The sequence below is a fragment of the Peromyscus maniculatus genome, chromosome 17, assembly GCF_049852395.1.
Source record: "Peromyscus maniculatus bairdii isolate BWxNUB_F1_BW_parent chromosome 17, HU_Pman_BW_mat_3.1, whole genome shotgun sequence".
Classification (NCBI taxonomy): domain Eukaryota; kingdom Metazoa; phylum Chordata; class Mammalia; order Rodentia; family Cricetidae; genus Peromyscus; species Peromyscus maniculatus.
In genome coordinates, this window is record NC_134868.1 from 12,693,045 (window position 1) to 12,720,806 (window position 27,762).

At 42.6% G+C, this 27,762-nt stretch overlaps 1 protein-coding gene across 4 annotated transcripts in view; it reads left to right on the forward strand.

Annotated features, from left to right (window-relative positions):
- Positions 1–27,762, forward strand: part of Palld (palladin, cytoskeletal associated protein) — a 413,911-nt gene that overhangs the window by 179,532 nt on the left and 206,617 nt on the right. For all 4 annotated transcript variants that reach the window (XM_006996647.4, XM_015989967.3, XM_015989968.3 and 1 more), the window contains 6 exons: positions 1,194–1,372; positions 13,965–14,031; positions 15,367–15,472; positions 17,935–18,009; positions 23,846–23,987; positions 24,914–24,937. In XM_006996647.4, coding sequence (XP_006996709.2) covers positions 1,194–1,372; positions 13,965–14,031; positions 15,367–15,472; positions 17,935–18,009; positions 23,846–23,987; positions 24,914–24,937 — 593 coding nt within the window. The remainder of the gene's footprint in view (positions 1–1,193; positions 1,373–13,964; positions 14,032–15,366; positions 15,473–17,934; positions 18,010–23,845; positions 23,988–24,913; positions 24,938–27,762) is intronic.

A 27,762-nucleotide genomic window follows, 5' to 3' on the forward strand; every position in this document is an offset into this window, starting at 1 on the left:
GTAGCAAGCTGGACCACATCTGTGAAAAGAGAGAAGAAAGGGGACGTGATGTGGCTTTAGGTAGGATGGCTCACTAAGACTTTATGCAAACAGGAAAGAAAAATCACACGGCGCCCCAGAATTACGAAAGACTGCCCCCAAATGATATGAGCCACACTACATGAAACGGTGCATGGTGTTGGCTCATTATGTTGTATTTAAATTCCTGACGTCATTGCTGTTCTCTTGTAAGTAGTGGCATGTGGTTTTTAATATGACTTCTGGGGTTAGTGCTTGGAGAATTAGCAAGGCCTTTGCTTCACTCACTTTGTTTTCAAATTAAATATGAACCTACACCCCATAACTCCAGATAAAAAATTAGTCCCTAGTGTCGTCATATTTTCACAAAAGGACGCCAAGCCCAGAGACTTTTACAGACAACCGGACTCCAAACAAATTTCTTAGCGTTATTAAGAGCTGAACTGAAAATATACTTGCAGAATCTCCAGGCTTCTTACTTTAAACAAGCATGTTCCCATGTTTCTTTAAGAACACATCCCACCAGCAGGTTGGAGGGGAAGGTATTGGTGCTTTTGTTTGTTTTGTTTTCTGTGAAAGCAGCAGCTTGCTGCTGGAGTTTGAGGAGCTGGGGAAATAGAAGAAAGACCATGCGAAGGAACCTCTGTCTGTCAGCTCCAGACTCCTGCCACAACGTCCTGGCCCTTAGGGAAAGGAAAGTGTTAACTAGCAAGGACAATTTACAGCTCAGTTGCTCCCTCTCTCTCCCCAACTTGGAGAGTGGAGCAGTCAGCTAGAAACTGTTATAAATATCAGGAATGCCAAGGCATTTGATCCTGTACCGCTCACTGCTCAGAAGTCTTGCTGTTCAATAGACATTGCTTTTTAATGGCCGTGTTGTGTTTTAGTTCCTTAATTTTTTGTAATCAAACCAGTCTTTGCGAGTTCGACGAGGTCATTTATTTTAAGATTACTAAAACATGCAAGATGCTTTACAAAGAAAATTTTCATGGGCGTAGGTGTGTCTAGTTGTTAATTTCACAGTCTAGGTTCAGTTTCCATGAGGAACACTGACACAGAACTTTTATCAAGCACACATCCTCTGGCATAGCATGAGCCTTGCTTAGCATCCAGCCTCTGCTTTACTGTATGCCTCAGCCATGGCACTGACATCCCTGTTCATCTCTGTCCTGCAGATGGTTCTGTGAGGGAAAGGAGCTGTACAACAGTCCTGACATTCAGATCCGAGGCGACGGAGGGGAGCTGCACACCTTGGTCATTGCTGAGGCCTTTGAGGACGACACAGGTCGCTACACGTGTCTGGCTACAAACCCCAACGGCTCAGACACCACATCCGCAGAGGTGTTCATCGAAGGTAAGGAGGGCGTGGAGGGGTGAAGTGTGAACGGTCTTCTGGCTGCCCTCCAGGCCTCCCTGCAGTCCTGTGAATAGAATTTTCCAGTGCAAACAGGGCTGTGGTGGTGTGGGTCACACCTCATTTCTCCTGAACAACTCTGGAAGTCCACTGAATTCTCCCTTGAACCGTTCTGACACCTAGGCACGCATCAACTTGTTCCTTTTTATCTCTGCCACATTTAACTTGAATTTATTTACAATATGAAGCACACGGTTTAGTTTTTCTCTCAAATAAATGAAGTATGAAAATGTAATTGAAACACTGTATCATCGAAAGTTATAAAAGATTTAGGGAGTTACTCATGGGGATTATATGTGATGAGTATTTTGAAATGTTTTCATTTTTACTAAATTTGAGCATTGTGCTTTTGTTGTTGTTGTTAAGACTCCCTTATTTCCACTAATTAACCACGAACTTGAATGAATTGGTGAGGGTGATTTCAAAAACTAATGCTGTAAGAGCAGTTTGAGAGAATGGAATACTTCTTTCTTTTTTCTTATTCTTGCCATTTATTTTGTGACTCCTTTGCCACCACCCACACCCACCCCTGCCCGGTGTCTATTTACATCTTACTTTACTTTGAAAAAAAATCAAAATTGTCTGGAAAATTTAGCCTACTATTTCTTTTCACATTTAGTCATTTTAAAAATTAACAGTTATAAAAGTATATATATACATATATATATGTATATATATACTTTTTATATAATTATGTTCACAGCCATATAATTAGACTCAAATTTTCCCCTATAATGTAGACAGAACTGACTCTTAGAGTTCTGGTGCTACTAATAAGTTAATATTTACCTTTCATCTCTCTAGTCTCTGCATGGGCTAAAACATATTCATCCCGTTCTTTGTCTCAAAATGGAGCTTGTAGCCAACCTGAAAGAGTCTAAGACACTCCATCACAAAAGGATCAATCACACATTCCACTTTCAGTAACTCACAGATATGCCTTTATCCCTGGGCTAATTCCATCTTGCTGTGAAATAGTCCCAATCTGGTTTTACCTTTTACCAGCTTCAGGGTTCATCAGCTGGAAGGAGTTTGGATGCTGAGATCCTGAGGAAAATTAACAGATGGATGAGTATTTCACCCAGCTTCTTTTCCTCTTTCTCTTCCCTGTTTCTTTCTCATTCCTTTTGCTATTTAAGACTTTCAAGAGCTGACCCTGGACACGGTGGTACCTGTAAACCGAGCACTTGGGAGGTGGAGTCAGGAAGAGCAGAGTTTAAGGCCAGCTTAGACTCCATGAGATGTTATCTTATGTGTGTGTGTGTGTGTGTGTGTGTGTGTGTGTGTATGAAGCTGAGTAGAAAATCTTATACACTGATATTAACTTTAGATCAGAGAATGGAATACTTCTATTATTCATTCATTAATCATTATTTTAACAAGACCAAGCCTTGTGAAATTGGAAAACTTGGTTACCAAAGTATCAAAGTTTAGGTAATATAACTATTTCTGGATTAGTACCAATAGTTTTAAGTAATCGGAGGTGCTTTACACCACACTTCTCAGATTGCCTTTTAATCTACCATGTCATGGCTATCCCATAAATCAATTGCTTCTTAAAACAATAGCTAAAATTTCAAACAAGCACGAAAACACTAGAGGCCTCTGATATGTTAATCTTCAGTTATCAGGTATTTTGTCTAATTACGTTATACTTCTTCATTGCTAAAGCAAAAGAAAATATGGTCTGAACTCTTGTCTAGAGTGCCTTCAAGAGCTAACAAAGGAGTTTGAAAAGTAACAAGTGTGGCTGACTGAAAACTGGTTCCTTTGCTTTTGAAAGGACTTTCCACCTTGTATAAGGGTTTTCAGGAACCTCTAGCAACCTTGTCCTCTTAAGAAAAGCAAACAGTCCACGGCCAATGCCAATTACCTGTACGGCACTTGTAAGGCGCACATGCACATGCACACGCACACGCACACGCACACACACATACACACAGAGGCATGCAGATAAATCTCTTTAAGCCTCCCTGTCAGTCCTTTGAGGCATTTCTCTGATTTCCATTTTGCAAATGAGAAACAGACCCAGAAAGGTTGAGAGGGCTCCTCCAATTTAAAGTGCGTGTTCTTAACCACTCCACCACACTGGTAAATATTTTAAAGTCCTTCATATGTGAAAAATCAATGGCAAAGGGAAGTCTCATCTCATAATGAGTTATTAGTAAATGTCACTAATGAGCAGGTTTATGGTGAACATCCTGTGGCATTTTAGAACACAGTGCAGGGGACTGAAAGAAACCTGCTTACAGATTATGACACCTTAAAATGCAACACCCCATTTGCTTGGAGGCTTGCTAGAAATAAATGGGATTTTTTTTTTCCTATGTGCAGTCTTTCCATGATACTCATTAAATTCTCTTAAGCTCCTGGTCATCAGTTTTTGTGGGTTTTGATAGTGTGTGACCTTAGATACATTGAAGGGAGGATAAAAGAGCTGGGCAAAGCAAGAGAAGGAGCAAATAAGATTCATCTTCCTAAGAATAGCATAAACCACTGCAGAAGCTGGCTAACACTGACCCTGTTAAATATGGATAAATATTAAAGTTTAAAGTGAAAATTTTAAGTGTATATTAATCCCTGAGAGCAATGGCATGAAATAGGAGTCAAGCTCAGACACATTCCTAGTCTCACTGAAAGAGAGTCCCAGTAAGCAATGTTTGCATTCACTAATTCCAGCACTGATCAGATGTAGGCCTTGCTCAAACACATCGCCAATTCTACATCAGCAAGGAGCCACTAGAGAGGTCTACCAGAAGCAAAGAGCTTCTGTAGAGCTTTAAATGTCAACAAAAATCTTTTCTGAATGTTTCAAAACCTACTAGTTAGAAATTCTCTAAATGCCATTGATTGGGCCCACAAGACAGCAGAGTCCAAAGGGCCACTTGCCGCCAAGCCTAACAACCTGATTTGGGGACCCATATGACCGAAAAGAAGGGACTCCCAAGAGTTTTCCCCTGGCTTCCACACGCGTGCTGTGGTATATGTGCCATCATGGGTGTGCGCGAGCACATGCGATAGTAATAGCAATAGGAATGACATAATAATAAGTAAGGTTATGGGTGGGGAGTTGAGGAAACAAATTTAAGAGCTTAAATAATGGTTGGTGTGTGTGTGTGTGTGTGTGTGTGTGTGTGTGTGTGTGTGTGTGTGTGCGCGCGCGCGCGCGCACACTTCCATGCTCACCTGTGAGTCAAAGATTCAAACCCAGGCATCTGCCTCTTCTTCACTGCTCCAGAAAAAAAGGAAGAAGAAATTCTTATTATCCCTGAGGCTGCTATGATCCTGGCCTTGCTCTGCTCTTACAGCATTTTTCAGGACACAGTGAACTATTCTTGGCCATCCTCACATGTATGTTTAATAACTGCTATGAAACACGCACTGGTCCCAACCTGAAGCTCACATTAGTGAACACAGACGTTCTGAAGCTCACGTGCCAAGAGGAGGAGGAGGAGGAGGAGGAGGAGGAGGAGGAGGAGGAGGGCCCAAAGAAACTCCTTTTAAAATCCAAGACCTGGCAAGTCTATGAAGGAAATAAAGAAAGCTGGGTGGGTGGAAAGCCACTCTGGAGAGGTGACATTTGACCTAAAACCAAGAGAGAAGAGCAGGAAAAACTGGGAGAAGGTCTAGGCAGAGAGAACACATGCAAACGCCCTGGGTGGGGAAGACCAGGAGGGCAAAAGGAACTGAAAGAAATCCAAGGTACCTAGACATCATCAGCCGGGTGATGAGGACAAATGCAACTTAGAAGTGAAAGGGTTTGTTTTAGCTCACACTTCCAGGTTTGGGTCCATTATTTCCAGAAAGTCAAGGTGGCCAGAACTTGAAGCATCTAGGCACATGATATCCATAGTCAAGAGCAGAGAAAAACGAAGGCTTGCAAGCTTCATGTTGTTTAATTTGCCCTTTCCACTTAGACTGTCTAAGATCCCCTGCCTAGGGAATAGTGCTGTCCACAGTGGGCTGGGTCTTGCCACATCTATCAGCATAATCAAGACAATCCCCCATGGACGTGCTCACAGATGCCCACAGACCAACCTAATTTAAGCAATCTCCTACTGCCTTCCATGATACATTGTATCAAGTTGACAGTTCAAACCAACCATCACCTGGGCAAAAGAAAGTGGCTTCAGGAAGGGGGAGCTTGTCAGCAGTGTCCATTCTGATGAGAGGTCAGATGAGGTCAAGGAGCAAACCACTGACTTCAACAATGCTGGGCATGGTTGGTGATTGTAGCAAGAGGGAATTGGGGGGCAGGGTGTCAAGAGTTGAAATGAGTTGCAAGAAAGTTTGCAAAGCAAGAAAGTTTGCAAACTATGGAGTTGGCAGCAGATAGTAGATGGTCATTTGGGAAGTTTTGCCAAGTCACCAACAGAAGCTGGCAGTGTTATGATATATTATGTGGGGACCCTGAGGGTATCCCGCATGTGAAGGGAAACATGCTGGCATGCTGTGCAAGCAGAGTGGCAGGCTGGCAGGCAACCCACTCCATGGGGCATGATGGCAGGGCAGCGGGTGGATGCTACATCCACATGGAAATGGTTTATTATAATAGAGAGATTCAGAGAAGATAGGAAAGAAGGAGAGAAGAGAGAGGGGGTTGAGGAATGCACACCTCATGGGAGTAGAGAGAGAGAGGAAGGGACAGAATTTTTCCTTAAGACAAGGCTTCTACATCAGGACACAGGACAGCCCCAAGGGGTGGGATTTCAAGGGGCAGATCAGAATATTAACAGGCAGTATCTGGAAAAGGGTATGAGGTCATAAGGATGGTTTGTTTGCAGTTTGTTTTCAGGCAGGAGTTACTGGAATATGTTTATATGCTGATGAAAAGACTTGATGGGGGAAAATTAGATTATGCAGAAGAGAGGAAGATTAAGATATAAAGTCTTTAAGTGAGAGGAGACTGTGGCTCACATGTGTACAGGATGGGGAAAGAGGTGTCCCTCCTGGGCTAGATAGTAAAGGAATAGTCTCAAGAATATGTAAATAGGAAAAATAAACAACATGTGAAATAAATTCACCCCAACTTTCCACCACTCGCCCCTCCTACCTGTCAAATGAATTGTAGGGATTGGTATAGCTTTAAGAATTCTAGAAGAAGGTAGGGTGGGGGCTCTGAAAACTGATATGAAGGAAAATGACTGGAACTAGACCTTGTGGGCATGTAGGATGTGGATCTGGAGGGGAGGACAGGAAGTCAGCATCGCAGCCAGAGAGGCTGGACAGGAATGCAGAAGAAAGAGGCAAGGAGGCAGGTACCACTTGACGTGAGTCTGTATTCGCTCTATGCTGAGTAACCAGGTGAGTGAGATTTGGAAATAAGCCATGATGTTGCATGGGCAAATGTTCCTTCTACTCCCAGGCGGCCAAGCCCCAAATGCCAAACAGACCACTGTGGTGTATCAGTGTCTGACGTCAGGTCAAATGGATTTCCAAGCACATATTTCTTCTGCTAGATTTTTTAATTAGAATTTTTATTGATTTTTAAAGTATTTCCTATTAAATTTTTTTTCATTTATTTTGCATACCAACCAGTTTCCCCTCCCTCCTCTCTTCCAGTTCCCTCCCCGCACCTCCTTTCTAACCCCTCCTATCCACTCCTCCTCCATTCAGAAAGGGGCCCTCCCATGGGTGTCAACAAAGCATGGCATATTAAATTGAGGCAGGATCAAGCTCCTCCCCCTGCACCAAGGCTGAGTGAGGCATTTCAGCATGGGAAATAGGTTCCAAAACTCCAGCTCAAGTGACAAGGGCAGGTCCTGATCCCACTACTAGAGGCCCCACAAACAGACCAAGCTATACAACTGTCACCCACATACAGAACTCAGTCCCATGCAGGCTCCCTAGCTGTCGGTCCAGAGTCTGTGAGTTCCCACAAGCTCAGGTCAGCTGTCTCTGTGGGTTTCCCCATCATGATCTTGACCCCTCCCCTTACTCATACACTCTCTCCTCCCTCTGTTCAACTGGACTCCTGGAGCTCAGCCTAGTGCTTGGCTGTGGATCTCTGCATCTGCTTCCACCAGTTACTGGATGAAGGTTTTATGATGACAATTAGGGTAGTCACCAATCTGATTACAGGGGAAGGCCAGTTCAGGCACACTCTCCACTACTGCTAGGAGTCTTGGCTGGGTCATCCTTGTAGATTCCTGGGAGTTTCCCCGGCACCAGGTTTCTCCCTAACCCCAAAATGGCCCCCTCTATCGAGGTATCTCTTTCATTACTCTCCTTCTCCATCCAGCCCCCAGCTCAACCAACCCAATCCCTCATGTTCCCATTCCTCCACCTCCTCCCCTCCACCTTCCCCTCTCCCTAACCCCAGTTTACCTGGGATATCTCATCTATTTCCCCTTCCCAGGGCAATCCATGCATCCCTCTTAGGGTCCTCCTTGTTAGCTAGTTTCTCTGGGATTGTGGATTGTAGCCTGGTTATCCTTTGCTTTACATCTAATACCCACTTACCAGTGAGTACATACTGTGTTTGTCTTTCTGAGTCTGGGTTACCTTACTCAGGATAATTTTTTTTTCTAGTTCCATCCATTTGCCTGCAGATTTCAAGCTGTCATTGTTTTTTACAGCTGAGTAGTACTCCGTTGTATACATGCCACTTTTTCTTTATTCATTCTTCCACTGAGGAGCATCTAGGTTGTTTCCAGGTTCTGTCTTTTATGAACAATGCTGCTATGAACATAGTTGAGTAAGTATCCTTGTGGTATGACTGAGCATCCTTTGGGTTTATGCCAAAAAGTGGTATAGCTGGGTTTTGAGGTAGATTGATTTCCAATTTTCTGAGAAACCACCATACTAGTTTCCAAAGTGGCTGCACATGTTTGCACTCCCACCAGCAGTGGAGGAGTGTTCCCCTTACTCCACATCCTCTCCAACATAGGCTGTCATTATCATTTTTTATCTTAACTATTCTGATAGGTTAAGAGGGTATCTCAGATTCCTTTTGACTTGCATTTCCCTGATAGTAAGGATATTGAACAATTTTTAGGTATATCTTGGCCATTTGAGATTCTTCTGTTGAAATTCTCTGTTTAAATCTTTACTCCATTTTTAATTGGATTATTTGGTATTTTGATGTCTAGTTTATTGAGTTCTTTATATATTTTGAAGATCAGCCCTCTGTCAGATGTGAGGTTGCTGAAGATATTTTCCTATTCTTTAGGCTACCTTTTGTCTTATTGACTGTGTTCTTGTATTACGGAAGCTTCTCAGTTTCAGGAGGTCCCAATTATTAATTGTCTATCTCACTATCTGTGCTATTGGTGTTATATTCAGGAAATTGTCTCCTGTACCGGTGCATTCAAGGCTATTTCCTACTTTCTATCAGGTTCAATGTGACTGGATTTATGTTGAGGTCTTTGATCCACTTGGACTTGAGTTTTGTGCAGGGTGGTAGATATGGACTTATATGCGTTCCTCTACATTTGAATATCCAGTTATGCCAGTACCATTTGTTGAAGATGCTTTCTTTTTTCCATTATATAATTTTGGCTTCTTTGTCAAAAATCAGGTGTTCAGGTGTGTGGATTTACCTCAGGGTCTTCATTTCAATTCCATTAATCTACCTGTCTGTTTTTATGCCAATATCAAGCTGTTTTTATTACTATAGCTCTATAGTAGAGCTTGAAGTCAGGGATAGTGATACCTCCAGAAGTTCCTTTATCATACAGGATTATTTTAGCTATCCTGGGTTGGGTTTTTTTGTTTTGTTTTTCCATATGAAGTTGAATATTGTTCTTTTGAGGACCTGAAAGATGGCTCAGCCATTAAAGGCTAGGCTCACAACCAAAAATATATTACATATTTTAAAATTATTTTTCCTAACATTTTATGAAAAATCAATGGATTGCTCTACCTTTAACAGTGGCTGCATGCTCATTATCAGGATCGAGGGAGTTAATCCTGGAGTGGTGCCTGGCATGTGATGCTGGCTGTTCTGAAGATCATCACAAAAATAGTATTTTCCTTTAAAAAAAAAAATCTAAAACATGCATGCATGCACACACACACACACACACACACACACACACACACACACACACATCAAAAAATAAAATAAAATCATGCATAGCCTGACTAAGATAGCCCTGTGATTTTTCTCTGTGTGTATGTGTTGCTGGGAACTGAAGCCAGGGTTTCCGGCATGCTAAGCACACACTGTACCATCAACCCAGGGGTCACTTTTAGTATGTTGCCGTTTCTCATCTTTTTCCTGTGTGTGCCCTCTACTTTAAATAGCCTTTGCCATCTGGTTTGTTTGTAGTTTAAATTATTGTTCCCAAGCATCTACCCATGTCATCAACATCCCTTTTATCTGTTCAGCAAGTAGCACACAGGAGCAGACATTCAGCAGGAGGGAGGTTCAGGGCGGGGGGGGGGGGGGGGGGGGGAACTGGCCTCTGGTGAGGATTTGGTCTGTTAAAGCCTGCCGCAGCTGCTTTGACACCTGAGACACAAGGTGACATTGGCATTCCACAAGGGCTGGACAGGTGCAGGAAACACTCCGGAGACACTCATGTTTTTACCTTTTAACTCTTTCTCAGATGACCAAACCCAGGGTCTTCATGTGCTAGTCAGGCGCTGTGCAGCTGTGCTGTACCACAGTCCAAGGAGGTCTGTCTGTCGTCTGTCTGTCTTTGTTTTGTTTAAGATAAGACTTCTTTAGTAGTCCAAGCTGGCCTTAAACTCACTAGAATCTTCCTCTTCTAGGATTCAAATTCAGCCCCATATCACAATGCCTGGCTCCTAGAATAAGTCTTTTGTTCTTGTTCCTTCTGTAAAGTGGTGGTGGTGGTGGTGGTGGTGGTGGTGGTGGTGGTGGTGGTGGTGGTGGTGGTTCAGACAGGGTCAGACTAGTTGAAGCTAAGCTGGGACTCAGCTCCTTAAGTAGTCCAGATTAACCTTAAATTCAAGGTTATCCTCCTGCCTCAGTCTCCCAAGTGCTATAAATAGAGGCGTAAGCCACCACATACAGGAAGAATGATATTTTAGGAGGGCCAGCAACATGACTCAGCAGGTGAAGGCGCTTGCCACAAAAGGCTGGCAATATGAGTTCAATCCCCAGAACCTACGTAAGAGCGTGGATGGAGAGAATTGACTCTATAGAGTTGTCCACTGACCTACACATGTGTACTATGACATTTGTGCCCCCCTACACACACAATTTTTTTTAAAACAAGAATGACTTAGAATAGAAATCATCAGAGGAGAAGTATCATATTTCTTACACGCTAGGAATGTTTGGAGTCAGGTGAGAATAGCCACTTCTCTCCCATATTTCTGAGCAGTCCCGAGACAGCCTGGGACCATATCCGCAGGACTTTGTTCCCCTCACAGTCAATTTTATGATCCAATTAAGCCTCTATCTCAGAATAGCCCTGCCCATACTGATAACAGCCTTCCTTGGTAGTTCCTGGGGCCTCCTCTGCTTAGCCCCTCCCACCTCCGCATCCCAGAGAAAGCTTCCTCCTCCTCTGAAGCCTGCTTCCGGTCTTCCAGGTGCTTTGCCTGTTTTTTTCTGTGCAACCTCCCCTCCCCAGCAGCTAATCCTGCAGTCCAGTCCCGTCACCACCCTCAGTCATCACCACCCACCGTGTCCCATCAACAAACACCAGGCCTTCAGCTCTAGCCTGGAAACCTGCCCTATGTATGGAACTGGTCTCAACTGCTCCTTGCCCAGCTCCACACACTCCACTCCCTGTCCCCAAACAAGTCTTGCAATTCCCTAACCGCATGTACTCATTCCAGCAGAGGCTAAAGGCCAGCCCTTGGCTAGCATGGACATAAGCACTCTGAGGAATTCAGATATGCACAGCCTAGAAAGTCACAGGGTTGGGGGCGGGGAAGGGGGGGTCGGCAATCCAAAACAAGAGTGGCTTGTCACCACCTCTGAGAACGAACGAACGTACCTACCAGCTTGGTTCTTCCATTTTCCTGCCTATACATCGGGCATAACTTACTTCTCGGTGAAGTTCTAATGGGGTCTAATGATTCAGTGATGCTACGGGCCAAGCTGACTGCTGAGTAAATATTAAATATGCACAGTTTGGTCCTTCCTTCCTTAACGGTACCTCAGTACTCAGAGGACTGGCAATTTGCCCCCTGGGCAGAAAGGATAGGTGCTATGCACGGTGGGAACAACAGACACTGAGAATTCAGAGAAGATGGCAAAAATGATGACCTTACAAGACAGAACAGCAAGCGTGTGTCCTAGGAAAGTGGGTCCAGAACTGCAGACAAACAACAAGATAAACACTGAAACCTGGCAAGGCAGGCTGCTCTCTCCCTCTCCTCCATCCTTAGGAGAGCCTTCCTTGCTCACTACTTGGAAGTGCAAGCCCACTCCATTCCTATCGCTGCCCACACCCCTCTCCTGCTTTCTCTTTCCCCTGTTTTGCCATATAAGGTATTTAGTTCTTGCTCCTCTATCTGTGTGCTCACAAGAACAGGACTCTACAAGCGTGTGTGTGTGTGTGTGTGTGTGTGTGTGTGTCTGTCTGTCTGTGTGTGTGTGTGTGTGCTGAATTTCCTTGGGACCACATCCCGGCTCCCTAAGTACTGTTCACCAAAGAGTACATTCAATTCTGTGAATCAAGATCTTGCGACTTATAAATGCTGAAACTTCTGGCAAGGAAATCATGAAATCAGTTGCATGTCAGATATAAGGAGTTCTCATGTAGACTCAGACATCTTCTTGTGCCTTAGCAGGAAAGGTGTGCACTAGGAAAAATTAATCTGGCATTAAGAGAAGGATGGATTTGTGAGGAAAAGAAACAGGAAGATATGGGCCTTTGTGGCAGTTCAGGAGCCAGGTGAAGAACACCCACACTGAAGAAGTAGGAAGGAACAGAACAAGCATTCCAGCAGACTTACCTCAGCATGACTGTTTTCAAGGTCAACAAAAGACCTGAGAGACTGACTGCCACAGAGGCATGGGAGGGAATTCAAGCAGTCGTCCAAGAGAACTGAGTGTACATAGACATTCTATATGTACTGATGGGTACCATGTGCAAAGTTCATTGAGGAGGAATCCATTTGTCTACCTGTGTACACAAATGTATGTGTGTCAATGGATTAAACTGAAAAGCATATGCCAAGTATCTATCAAACAGTGTTGAGGAAGCCGCCCACTCATCCTACCCAATTTATATAAGTCTGTACTTCATGATTATTTTTTAAATATATTTTCATTAATTATTTGGCAACTCTGCACATGCATGAAATCTATTTTGGTCACATATGCATGTATTGTAAGATAATTTTAATACCCCGAATGAAAATTTTATTCTAAAAGAAACATCAGAAATTTAAATCTGTTGTTTAAAACATCATGATACCCAATAGGTACCCGCTGAAGTTTGAGGCTGGTGAGATAATTTAGCACACTAGCAGAGGCACTGGCACTCAGGCATGAACTCAACCCCTAGATCCAATAAGATGTCAAGACAGAACTAACTTTGAAAGTTCTACTGACCTCCACATGCACACACATAAACACACACACACACATACACACACACACACATACACACACACACACACACACACACACACACACACACGATAAAAATAAATATTTAAATATTAAAAACAAATATTTAAAATGCAAGGGCTGGGGAGATGGCTCACTGGAGAAGAATGATTGCTGTATGGACATGAGGACCTGAGTTTGAATTCCTACCACTCATGTAAAAAGCCATAAATGGCTGTATCAGAAAGCATAGCATTGAGGGGTGGAGACAAGCGGACTGACTGGTTGAGCAGCCAGCTTAACTGAAACAGTGAGCATCCGGGACAGGGAGAAACCCTGTCTCCAGGCAATAAGGCAGACAGCTGCAGAAGGAAGTCACAGCATCCCTCTCTGGTCTCCACACACACCCATGGGCATGAATACACACTCACCAGCATGTTCCACAACACTCACACGCACATAAAACAAACTAGTTTTAAAAATCAAATGCAGTTTAACTTGAGCTAAAAATACAACAAGTTGACCCTTAGTTCAGGAACAAAATGAGTTTGGGAGGATGTGATCCAAAAATCGGGGAGCCTATGAATCCAGTAGTGAAGCCACTACCCCACTGAGATGAAGGGTCAGGAAGCCGAGTCTGAGTCACGAGTGGCGAAGACATCAGCAGCCCACACCTCGCGACCCCCCAGGGTTAGAGTTTAAAACCATGGGCATTTTTCCACAAAGACACTCACTTCTGTCTCATGGCTGTCTAGCCATGAGGAAGGATGGATGGCTGTGATGGCCAACAGGATAAAAATGAAGCTAATAATAAACCCGACATGGCAAGCACAGTGGTCTAAAGCAAGCTATTAATAGCACTTTTAAAAGATGATTTTCTGAAGAAACAATAAAAAGGGATTTGACACTGAATCATCCTCAGTTTCGTGGGCATTCGTAGCACAAATAAGACTGCATGTTACTATTACCAACGAAGACCATTACTCTGGAATTCTTCTAGATGCCAATGCCGCCCACATCCTAACTGTGTCATGATTTCTAATGTCTTCCCAGGAGCCAGTTCGACAGACTCTGACAGTGAAAGCTTACCTTTTGTATCAAAAGCTGGAGCTATGCCACAGTGAGTGTCTTTGAGTCCCCTGATGGCCCTTGTAGCATGGAAGGGTAGCGACTGCTTGGTTTTGAAGCCGAATGTGCTGGGATGGGAAGGGTCAAGCCATGTCCATCGGAGATCAAGTGTTTGCAATTGGGACACCATTTCTGCCTTCACATGAATTTAAATGGTGGGGGGTCTGTATTTCAGCATGAGTATGCCAAAATTGAGCCAAGTGCTGTGGTTAGCTTCAGAGACAGCCAGGGGACTGATTTGTAAGTAAATGACAGGATCAGTCACACCGAGAGGAAAACCAATTTGGCTATTGCTAAGGTGTGAATGAGGATCAAAAACATTTAATTGGGCCAGAGATTGATTTTCTTTTATATAAAAATATTTTGCTAGGTAAGCCTTATATCTGAAAAGACCAGAATTTGGTTATCCCTACAGAGATGTGGGTTACTAGTAAAATGTTACTGTCTCCTTTATTTTACAAAAGCATATTCAAATCTACCTGAGTTTGGGAGAAAACTCCATTAATGCTGAGATGTGCTAACAAATGTTTTAATTTGCTAGTAAATATGTAACAGATATATATATATATAGTTATGTATATGTATGTATGTATACATATGCTAATTTCCCTGACTAGATCCTTACTCATTAGTGCAAGTACTGTATTGTAAGACTATTACAATAATGAAATAATCATATATACTTTGAAAAGTCATGTCCAGTCCACATCAGATAGTCACAGATGTTAAAGGAACGTATAGCATTGTACACTTTACCTGTCCTGATTCAAGTTCGAGACCATTAAGACCTCACAGCCTCTTGGCCATGAGGAGCCTGGAATTGGACTCCTCTAGATTTTTCCTTTCCATTTCACTGAAACTCTGAGCACGAAGACAAAAATGCCAAGCTCTTCCCAACCACATGAGAAGCCAGCACAAAAGACAGCTGCTACCCCTAAAACAAACACTAAAACTGAGTTAAATATAGGACCCTCACCATAAAGATGTCAAATATTTGCCTACTGATAAAGACTGGAGCTTTATTTTCTCTTGAGATTTTTTAAGGATAACACCTTAAAAACCTTTGTCCATGTGAGTTGTCTCTGGCTACTTTCCTTTCATCTGTGTATTTATTAAAGTCCATTCTATCCATGCACTGACCACACAGCTCTTTTTGGCTATCTGTTTTAATGAATTCCAACTTCTGAAACAAATTTTAATAGAAGCAGACTGCATCTACAGAAAAGAAGCCCAGGTCTTCTGTAAAAATCTTTTTTAAAAGTAATTGCTGATTTGGAAACAAAAAACAAAAACAAAAAAACCTAACACTTGCTTCTCTGTTTTCCAGAGCTCAGAAGAAAACCACTTCTGTTTCCTTGACCATAGGAACCTCATCTCCCAAGACAGGAGTGACCACAGCTGTGATTCAGCCCTTATCTGTTCCTGTGCAACAGGTAATTGTGCCTGGAGCGGGCAAGGAGCTGAGTTCAGGAGCAGGCTGCTCTGTTTGAAGAATAGGACTCTGAGTCTAACTGACACATTCCCTGGTAACATTTTCTAAGTAAAAACACGGTCAAAGGAAGAAAACCCACCACTAATGGTCTCATTTTAGCTCATTGAGAATACTTTCTCCGGGTGGTGGTAGTGTACACCTTTAATCCCAGCACTTGGGAGGCAGAAGCATGTGAGTTCCAGGACAGCTAGGGCTGATACACAGAGGAACTCTGTCACAAAAACCAAAACAAACAAACAAAAAATTTTAATCAAAAGCACACAGTAACTCAACAGCTCTAGTCACACAGGAAGCTTGGAGAGGATGATGGCGCCTGCCTTAGGTCTGTCTGTCTGTCCTCCAGTGTGCTTACTCTCAGTCTTTTCATCCAGTTCCCATCTCATTAGCTTATTAGAGAGAGAGACCAGGAAAGTTCACACACCAGCAGGAACTTTTCCTGTCTCTGAAGGCCAAACAGTATGGCACAGAAAAAAACAATTCCAATTCTTTGCCTTCACTCTACTGTTTTAATATTGGTTTAGTATCAGTACAAGACTGCTTTATCAAAGGAAGACCAGCTACTAGGAAGGAACTGTAGTGAGTTGACTTCGCAAACACCATCAACATTATTTTTTAAGTAAAAAAAAAAAAAAATCTAAATAATAGATGTGATGTAAATCTTTAATTACAACACTTGCAGAAGGCTCCCCTGACACTCTTGGTAGTGAATCTCTCCCTACTGAAGAGATTTGTCTCATGTGAATCCCCATGCCTCCCATCAGCTTTTATTGCCTATAACATTATTCATAATATTACCCATAAGGATTATAGTAACTACTGCATGCCATACATACTTTGTAGCATGTAGAAGATGAAATCAGTAGAGAAAAGACACTTTTGTTCATAAACTTGAGAAGAATCAACAAAAAGACAGATACAATAGATAATTCCTTTAAGCCCCTGAACCAGAACGACATTTCTAAAATTGTCTCTGGTCAAGTCCATGGGCAGTTTCTGTGCAAGAGTTTGAGTTTTAAGTATTGACAGGCGTTTATTTGGATGGGAAGCACTGTGCTAGACACTTGATTGCAGAAAGAAGTCATCAGCCCCACTCCTTCCCAGTCTATAGACTCCGCTGGGGAGAACCTGAGATCCTTCCTATATGGCTGAATTCATTGTGAAATACAGAACAGAAAAACATACAGTAGCATATAGATGTAAACGCAATCATTATGTGCAGAGTGCATTTCAAGTGGTTTATTTCTACAGGAACACTGAGTAATGCATCCTAGTTTACAGATGTGAGGTGGGGGTGCTCATCATTTCTTCCTGGTGGGCACGATGAGACGGAAAGTCTAACACTTGAGAGTCAGAGTGCCCGGGGTTCGAATCCCAGCTCTTACTAAAGGGACTTTTGAACAGATGTCTCTGGGCCTAATTCCTTCATCTGCAGAATGGAGATTGTCATGCCAACAGTCTCTCGGCAGTGTTCTGAAGGGTCTCAGAGATGGTCTTCATATGACATTTCAAACAATGTCTGACATGGAGCGGTACTATAAATGTGACCATATAGTCTTTGGATGTCAAAGATAGTGACAAGTGAGACACAGACCTCCCAAATGACAAGCCTTTGACAAGTAAAAAGTCTTTCAGGGACAATGAGTAAGGTCTGTCACTGCTGTAGCAGCTCCAGAGCATTGTGATGTGCCATGGTGTCTATTCAGACACATGGTATCAGATTGCTATCAATTTACAAGTAAATAAATCCAGATTACTTGAAAATAAGCAATGTAACACATACACACACAAATTTTCATTCACTACTTTTTATTTTCCATTCACAATTCTGGAACCTTTTACTTCCGCCTGAGATGGATGCTAGTCAATAAACTTTTCAGGACCTTGAGCAGCTTTTTACACATCAGGAAATGAGTTTCACTTCTTTTCCTTGTGTTTTCTATCCTCCTTTATTGAAAGAATTCACATGAAAAATTAGATAGGTAGATGTTTCCATAATTTACTTTGCTCTTCATTGACAATAGCTTATCTTTTTGATTCAATGAATCCAGACTGTATTTTAAAATAAAATATAGTGTCTGTGAGAACTTCTAAACAGACCCCTGTGGAAGTCCCACACACAGAAATCCATTTGGTAATAGCATTTAAAAGCTCCCAGATTCCCCCAGGACCCAGGGAACTCTTACCTCCAATATCCTTTTGAAGAGAGAAGAGGAACAGATGTGAAATGAGGGAGCTGAACAATGTCTGTGCTGTAAGAGCAGGCTGGCAGGTGATGGATGACGAGACTTTTATACGCTCGATTCATTCAAGTGGAGGAATCTCTCATAGTGAAAGGTTTCTTTGGTCCATCTTTTCAGAGATTTATATATTGAGAATCCGATCCATGTGTCTCTACTCTTGCAGGTTCACAGTCCGACTTCGTATCTCTGCCGACCCGATGGAGCCGCCACGGGCTGTCTTCTTCCTGTTTTTACTAAGGTCTGACATCTGGAAGTCTCATTCTCTCTGTTTGCTTTAGTCCTTACATTTTCGTTCACATGTGACTTTATGTAGCAGCCTTTACGATTTTAAATGAAGATATTAATAGGCAGGTCATCATGGTTACCTTAGGGGATAGCTAGGTATTCATTGAATAATGACTGTGCGGCCATTTTCTTAGACAAGGTTTGGGAAACATGGCCGTAAGCAGGCAAAGTCAGATATCTGGTCCTAATGGGAAAGCCAAGAGAAGTATGAATAATAAGAAAGAATTCATTATTTAAATTTTTTCTTTCTTTATAGCTGGGCACGGTAGCATATGCCTTGTAGTCCCAGCAGTTAGAGGCAGAGGCAGGAGGATTTTTAAGAGTTTGAGGCCAGGACTGGTCTGTACAGTGAATCCCAAGAATTAATCAATTTCCCTTTTTACTCCCAATGAAATCTCTTGAAAGATCTAGGAAGCTTCACAGAAAGAAAAAAAAACACAAACAAGCAAGCAAACAAATAAGCACAAAACCTAATTTTCCATTTAAGTTGTTAATATACATCGCCAAGTTGAATGAGTCTCGTGTAATTGGATGACTGCAGAAGTCAGAAACCAGTCCATGCAGATTTTCTTTCTTTCTTTTTGAGGAAAAGTCTAAAGCTTAATTGAAAGACATTTTAAAAGGCCAAAGAAGAGGAAAGATAAGCCATTTTCATGTCAAAGACTAATGAAGTCGTTAGTTCCCTGGATATATCTAATGCAAATTTAGCTGAACTCCCAAAAGTTCCTTGTTTCTATCCATTTGTTTGATATAGAATTTAGCAACTTGGTTCTAAGAGTTATGTTATTTGTATATATACATATATGGCTAAAATACCCAGGGTCCTACTGGAGAAGTAGACAGGGCAGTGTTAGGGAAGAAGTGCATTTGTCCTATAAGGTATCAAGGCTTCCTAAAGATTATATGATAGTTATAATAAAGGTTGAGCACGTCTAATCTGAAATGCCTTAAAAGCTAAAACTTTGAACATTGATCGAAGGCCTGTAGTTGCCACCTCATGGGACAAGTCTCAGTCAATACACAGGTGTACTAAAAGCACCGTCTAAAATCTCCTTGGGAGACATGAATGAGGTATTTAGAAAACATTAATGAATTTCGTGTTCACTTGTGTCCATCTCAGTGTGCTTTCTGTTGCTGTGACAAACACCATGACCAAAAGCAACCTGGGGAGGAAAAGGTTTATTTGGCCTTCACTACTGGGTCCTGGTCCATTGTTGAGGGCAAGAACTTACAGCAGAAATCAAGATCACTTCTGCTTACTGGCCAGCTCCCCAGCTTCTGCTCAGTTAGCTTTCTTATACAGTCCAAGATGCCTTGCACAGGGGATGATACCACCCACAGTGGGCTGGGCCCCCTCCTGCATCAATTAGTAATCAAGAAAACGCCACCCTAGCCTGCCCACAGGTCGGTCCGATGAAGGCAATCCCTCAGCTGAAACTCACGCAGTAATTCTAGGCCATGCCAAATTGACAGCAGAAGCTAACTAGGAGAGGTCCTATACCCAAGATATCCCCGTATAGTGCAAACATTCCAATATAAAAAAAAAAAAAAAAATCCCAAATCCAAAGCACTTAGATAAAGGCACAAGTCTCATCAAATTGATGAAGACTCAGAACAGTACCCACAGAGATGTCCCAATAACTGCAGGCGCGTAGAGATCACTTAGGGACACAATGAATTTGTCAGGGGGGGTTAAAAAATATTTTTTAATTGGACTCCACACTTATCACAAAAATAAATTCCAAGTAAGCTGGAGATGAATGAGAAAACAAATCTATAAAACTTCTGTGAGGAAACCTGAGGGGGCCACACCTGTCATCCCTGCCCTCAAGAGGCTGTAGTACAAAGACTGTTGTGAGTTCAAGGCCAGCAAGGGCTATGCAGGGAGTTCCAGGTCGGTCGGCCTGGACTGTGACGTGTGTACCTACCTCAAGAAAGAGAGAGAGACAGGGGGAAGGAATGTCTGTCTGGCCACAGCAAAAGCAGCTTTAGTATTTTTATGTAGTGAATCAAACTTAATAAAAACTTCTTCCTAAGCACTCACTGTTTCCAGTGAGCATAGAAAACACATGCTAGCCAGGCACGCCTTTAATCCTAGCACTCAGCGGGCAGGGTCAGGTGAATCTCTGTGAGTTCAAGGACAGCCTGGGCTACAGGGTGAGTTCCAGGACAGGCGCAAAACTATACAGAGAAACCCTGTCTCAAAAAAACCAAAAGAAAATGCATGCTAATGGTTGAAACCCTCCTCCACAAAAGCCAGCAACAATAACAGGAAAAGAAGTCCTTTAAGACCCTTACAAACCTAAGTCTGTAACAGCTGGGGACATTTTCCTCGGCTATTCTGAGCAGAGACCACTTAGACAGGAGGACGTTCACAGCCAGTATGAAGTATAAGAGTTTTTCACAGCCAACCTCTCAAGGGCATCTCTAGAAGACTGTGTTCCATCATGTGCATCCTTAACCACGACTCAGCTGGTTTGGGGGCAGCTGAGGCCAAACACACCTCTTTTCTGGCTTTATTTTTCTTTCCTTTTGTTTTGTTGGAGACATGGTATTACTACATAGCCCAGGCTAGCCTCCTGCTCACAATCTTCCTGCTGCCTCGGTTTTCTCAATGCTGGGATTCCGAACCTGCACTAATCTGCCCAAAACTCACATGACCCTTCATTTAAACAGATCAAGCCCACGTTAGGGGTACAGGAGGAGGAAACACAGATGTTCCATTTTGTTCTCCCTCGCCACAAGGTCAAAAGGTTCCTCGATCATGGCCTGGCACTGTAAATGTTAACGATTCTTCCTGGACACCAAGAGCATCCTCAAAATCTAGAACCGAAACCTCAGATTCCTCCATTGTCGTCCAACTGCTAGGACAGAGACAATGTCAACAGTCATTCTGACACAGCTACCACCACCACACGAATCAAATCATGAAGTGTTCTGTGAGCTAGCAACATGGCTGAAAAATGGTTTTTAGCATATGTTGATTTTTAAGAAATCAAAGAGCGAGAGGGTGTGGAAGGAATGTGTGCATCTCTGCCCTCTGACCTGGTGTGTGGCATGGTACACCTGCTTTCTGCGAGATTCTTCTCTTCTTTGCATATGCTTTTTCCTTTTCCCGGCAGGCAGCTTCTCTCTGGGTTCACAGCATCCTCTTTAGGTCAGGTTTAGTGGAGTGGGTTTAGACAATGCTCCTGTATCAGCTCTTAACTCAGATGACCCTGGGACTCACAGCCCTGAGTCCTTTCTCTGGCATTCCTCTTGTGCGTGGTGGTAACAGTGGTGGGCTTTTCCTGTCCAGGGAGTGCCTCCATCTATTTCCTCATGCTCCTGTAAAGATTCCCAACATTCCTGCTTGGGAATCCTGCAGAACAGTAGGGTTGGCTCCCACAGCAGAGCTGGTAAGGACTGTGAGACTGTGGGCAACAGGGATGTTCACAGGATGGCTACTCCAGAGGGCTTTTCTTCCCTTAGACCCTTCCAAGGAATCACAAAAATGCCAAGTGAGCATGATCTGTCATGAGAGGTCTCTTTATATGGATCCTGAAACATCCAACGTCCCCGGATGCCACTCTGAATGATGATCCAGATGGCTAAGCAAGCCTCTGAACATTGATTCGCATCATTTTGAGGGCTTCTCCTTATGCTCCTAAAGGTCGTGTGTGTGTGTGTGTGTGTGTGTGTGTGTGTGTGTGTGTGTGTGTGTGTGTGTGTGTGTGTGTGTGTTACAGGAGGAGGTGAGCTGTAACCAAACTCCAGGAGCAATCAGAATTTTTGGCCTTTGTCTCTAGGCATCCACTCATTTGCTACACACTCTTGCTTTCAAACATGACAAAAGAAAAAAAAAGCCACATAATTTTAGGAATAAATCTGATCTCCTTTGATGCCTAAAAGCTCAAGCATGAAAAATATTTGGGTGTCATTTGTTATGTCCCAGTTATGGCTTCCTGGAACCATTTCATAGATTGGCCCATAGAAGCTGGACCGCACACTATGCTTTGAAACACTAAATTAACTCATCTCTGGCTACAATCATAAACTACAAAACATGTGCTTAAAAGCCAGAGATTTTCTAGGGCCCGCAAGATGTCTCATCTGATAAAGGCACTTTCACCAAAGCCAAGTTCATTCCCTGGGACCCACATGGCAGAAGAGAACCAGGTCCTGCAAGCCATCCTCCAGCATGTCTGTACCCCAATCCCACACACAGTGAGCAAACAAACACAGGAGAAAATGAGAAGACATTTAAAGCATCTGTTTCCTTACACTTCGAAATACAAGTGGAAAAAGGGATGAAATCATTGATACTTTTGAGAGTCTCCCAGGCTAGCCTCAATTCTCAGTATAGCTAAGGATGACTTTAAGCTTCCGATTGTTCAGTATCTGCTGGACAATTTGAGTTGTTAGGATTAAAATCATGAGCAACTACCCCTAGATTTTTTTTGGTGCTAAAGATCAAACTTGAGATTTTATATATAGTAGGTAAGTTCTCTACCATCTAAGCTACATCTCCAATGTCAATAGTTTAGATAATCTTAACCTTTTCATTATAAATATACACACACACATATATAATATCAATATATATATATATATATATTGATATTCTTGTTACCTGCCCACACAAGATACTTTCCTTATACTTTTATAAATCATTGGCAAACACAGTATGCTTTTAGAATATCCACAGTGCTTTAACACATATCCTACAGGACATTTGCTGAAGCATTATTTCTTCCATTTGCTATAAGATTTGTGACTAGCTGTGACTCCCCGGATCCTTAAAACAAAACAAAACAAACCTGCTCAAAGTCCACACACTTCTTAACAAATTCTGTGCATTAGCTTGTTTGTAGGCATGTTTTTTTTTAATCATAACTTAATTATTTCCAAAGGCCTACACACGCTATAAGGTATCTATCAGTCTAATCAAATTCTCAAATAGTCTGAATGTGTAAATAGCTCTTATTACTAGTTCATCTTGGAGGAGGAAGGTAGGACGAGGACATAGGTAAGGGAATTTTTAACATTTTGGCATTTGATAACAAGCACAAAAACTTCACCTCTTTCACGTCCATAAAGTTACATTAATTTATCTTTGGCATCATAAAAATTTATTAGTCTGCATTTGGAGTGGGGTAAGGGCAATGAAGTAGTTACAAGGGAGGTGGAAACGAAGGTCAATAAGGAAGACATGCAGTGAGCTTTATTATTTGACTCCGAATCTGGAAATGAGAAAATGCCGAACCCCTTAGCTTCATAAACTGGACATAGGAAACTGGTCAGGCAGAGGTGGTGGTGGGGTACATGAAAGACTGGGGACCTGCCAAAGCAAATGAGTGGGTTTTTGGTTTGTTTGTTTTTGTTTGTTTGTTTGTTTGTTTGTTTTCCTATCTGGCTTCTCTAAGGATCTGCAGACCTTTGGAATATAATTGTTTGGAAGCCTTGCATTCCACCAGCTTACCATTAAATGTAGATAAAGCAAAACAGCAGCTGTTACATCAAATTCCACAAATAACAAGGGTCAGTGCAAATCTGTAAACAGGCCAAAAGGTGCCACAGGCCATATAGTAAAGTTTTCTAATCTCATGACCTAGAGATCGTGAGAGGCTGGTAACCAGTGAACGTAAAGGTATCCATCCTCACCTGAGTCCATGGTGATTATTCTCTAAACCTGTCTTGGGGAGGTTGTGTTCCTTGGTGTTTGGGGTTTTGTATAAGTTTGGGCATCTTTCTTCCCCATTGTGAGAATGTTTATGTCTGAGGCGGGCCACTTGCTTCTTGAATTTCAGGAACTACAGAACACAGCAGCCTCCGAGGGCCAGGTGGTGGTCCTGGAGTGCCGAGTCAGGGGAGCACCCCCGATGCAGGTCCAGTGGTTCCGGCAAGGCAGTGAAATCCAAGACTCTCCAGACTTCAGGATTCTCCAGAAAAGTAAGAAGTCGTGTCCATTCTCCCACATTTCAGTTTGGTGCTCTCTGGTTTCACAAGAACTAAAAAGGACTTCGATGGGCTTGCTTTGTATTTTCGAAGTGGGATGAGACTCGATAGTCCATAAAGGGCAGGGTGTAAGTTAATCTGTGTAACTCGGCCCCTCTCTTTCCCTTCCCCTTTCTCACAACTCCTTGTAAAGGCAGGACCAAAGGGACCTCTGTGAGGGCTCAGCTACAGATGAAAGCGCTAATGTGAATGTCGCTTTTCTAGCTTCAGCCTTCTGTATCCACTGCATTCTACAACTACAGCGTTGGTCACTCCATGCTGGTATTACGCTCTTTATCAACTGGGGTGCCTGAAAGAAAATGCCTACTTCTTTAAGAGAAGGCCTTCAAACTGCTCCTTCACTGTATGGCAGGACACAGCCTTCATTAAAGGCGCCTGGGAGTAGACCGCTCTTTCTTGCCTAAGATGTTTGTAGAATTGGCAGTTAATGCTGGAATTTGCCCCACAACCCTTTCCAAAATGCTACTTGTGAAATATACAAAAGAATTGGTCTCTACCACTTTTTTATGGAGGAAAAAAAAAGACAGCAGCCCCTTTGAAGTGGATGAAATCTATAGATCTTTCCTTTAGAACAAAATTCCCACATACTCGCATAAGTGGACAGATCATTTTAAGAGGCTCACAAGGAAGAAGCCTGTCTGGAACTACGTTGTCTTACACTTCCCGGTGCACAGTGTTTCTGGATTATGGGCATGTAAACTGAGTGGCTGCTGCCTTAACTCTGTCCCTATACAGAGGGGGTCCTCACCATTTCTGCACACACGGCCTAGCCAACGTGATGGGAGCCAAGCGGTGGGTTAATTCTCCCCAAACCCTGTTCTAATACTTGTTCCTTTTTTTCCCTTTTCTCATGCTAACAGAACCTAGATCAACAGCTGAACCCGGTAAGCATTTTCTCCTGTTGGGGGTCATGTATCTTTGGGGTTTCAGTAGGTCTTTGTTTCTGTTTGAAAGCCACACACCACACAGAATGATGTTTTTGCAATCCCTTAGAAACATGAGACCGTCTTCAAAACAATGTCTTCTTTATCATGGGGTCTGTGCACTGCGGTCCTCGTCATCTTTATTAGTAAAACATGCTGTTCAGACAAGAGAGTTGGGCTGTGTGATTTAAGACTTTTTCAAATACAATGTTTTGTACTCAGAAGGCTAACTAGACTCATGACCCAAAAGAAAACCCTTCTAAAATTCCAGTAGAAAAGAGAAATTGGTTGCAGATTTTTGCTGACCAAAACCCACTGTAAGACAGTCCACAGCTTAAAAAGGTGCCTGAGAACCCAAAAACAGGACAGAGAGAGAGCCCAAAGACAGGACAGAGAGAGCCCAAAGACAGGACAGAGAGAGAGCCCAAAGACAGGACAGAGAAAGCCCAAAGACAGGACAGAGAGGGAGAGAGCCCACAGACATGACATGTGAGCCCTCAGGCATCAGTCATCTGCGAGCTAGAGCTATAAACTTTTACTGTTCCACAAACTTGAAGAAAGTCACTGTGCCCTGGGATCTCTCTTCATTACCAGATCATCTGACCTCACCCAAGTGCTCTGTGATCCAGGAGTGTGGGGGCTGACTGTTCCTCTGCCTTTGACCTCTTATATATTTATGAGTCCCCATGAACCCAAAAAATTATGTGTCCAGGTATTTCATAGTATGCCCCCCACCCCCACCTCAAGTGTGTTTTCATTTGTATTTTTCCCATCAGAAAAGACACAGTCCCGCTATTTCTTCACAGAGGTTAGAAAAACATGGCATTTTCCTGTTTCTGCTGTTTATGCTTCTGCTGCAGCGGCAAGCAGATCCTGCCAAATGTGCCTTGGGAGCCAAGGTCCTGCCCTGACCCTTGCCTGGGAATTTGAAGGTCCCTGTTAGCTCCAGCAGGTCACAGTACTGTGCTCTGCCCCTGAGCCTGTCACATCTGAATGTCAGGTCGTTAAAAGCAGAGTACTCTCTTATTAGGACTCAAAGTTGAAAGGATGCTTTTTAACATCCTTTGGGGATGACTGGAATTGATCTAGTGGCTTCTGAGTTACAACTAGAGCATGCCACCCCATTCATTGTAAGAGTCACCACATCAAAAACTGTGGTCACTTTCCAGGCTGTGGAGACAGGCCACTTTATGTTTTGTTTGTGACATGTCTTTGTATACAATTGAATAATGCTAGGTCCCCTGTGTATGGAACATCTGAGGATAAATCTTTTGTATGAGCTCAAATTGGAAATCCTATAGGAAGCAAGGGTGCATCTTTTCATTTACTGTTTCAAAGAGTAGCAGGTAGATAGATGATAGACAGGTAGGTATATTTTTATAAAGGACAAACTGAATATTTATCTTGGTCACCATGTATAACATAAGCAAATGATCTCTTTCAATGGTTTAACAAAACAAATAACACTAAAATCTTAGGCCAAAAATTTTAAAATTGGGATGGGTTTATGTTTATTTTGGTATTGCACTTTATACTCGGGGCAATATATGCAACTTTCTCCATTGTCCTTATCCACTGAGGTTGATGACAATTTATCAGATGTCTCTCCTATAAGGAAGGCCAGAAAATCATCAGTTAGCTACCATCTTAACTTTCAAAGTATTGGTTTGCAATTGCATGGTTTAGTTTTGAGGATGTGTGTGTTTGCTCACTGGAAACATTCAGAGTAAGACTGGGAGATGAAATGCCTGCTGTGATAACATGAGGGCTTGAGACCTAACCCCTCTGAATCCATACAAAAAGAAAAGGCCAGGCATAGTGACTGTAACTCCAGTGATGGGCAGAGCGGAAGAACATGGATTCCTGAACCTCACTGGTCGACTCGCCATATAAGTCCATGAGATTTACATTCAATGAGAGAGCCTATTTTAAAAAGTAAAGGTGGATAGAGAGAGGACTCAGTGAGCCTGGCTTGGCTCCTAGAAATCACATGGTGGCTCATAACCAGTTGTAACTTTAATTCCAGGAGATACAATGCCCTCTTCTGGCCTCCACGGTCATTTCACACACATGGTGCCCTTACAGCAAGCAGAACATTAATATCATTAATATATATAAAATTAAGATAAGTAAATCTTAAAAAAAAAAAACTAAACAAAGGAAGAGCCCCCACTCCTGCCTCCATCTCCCCCATACCTGCTGTATACAGTCTTTGTGTTCCAGTTACAGCTTGCTTTGCATTTCCAAACATACGCTTGATCATGAGTTACTCCATAAACTTTGTTCTGGGTGCCCCAGACCTGTAGAATTCACTTAAATGTCTTTTGGATGCGCACACACAGAGATGTCATGGCTGAAAGTTGAAGACATGGAAGGCACTCCTCTTCAGCAATACACCCTAGCAGTGTCTACAAGACTCTCCCGACCATGTTTGCTGAATGCCCTTCTTTTTCTCTTCCCTTTAATTATATCTGCAAGTATTTTAAGAGAACAGGACACCCCCCCCCCAATCACAACCATAATAACAGCATCTGGTAAAAGCAAGTATACCTTGGCAGAGAAAAATTTCAAGAAAATCTGTCACTATAAGAAAATAAAGAAGTCAGAAACTATTAAAAAGAAGACAAACTTCTGGCTTCTGGTACTTCCACCATCATCTTATTTACCACAGCTACAGAGTCCTCCCTTTTGTTTTTCCAATGTGGCATTTAATACGTTCCACCTTGGGAAGTCCACACTTGTCATGCAGTTTTAAGTAAAATCCATGGTCATTTTTAAACAAAAAG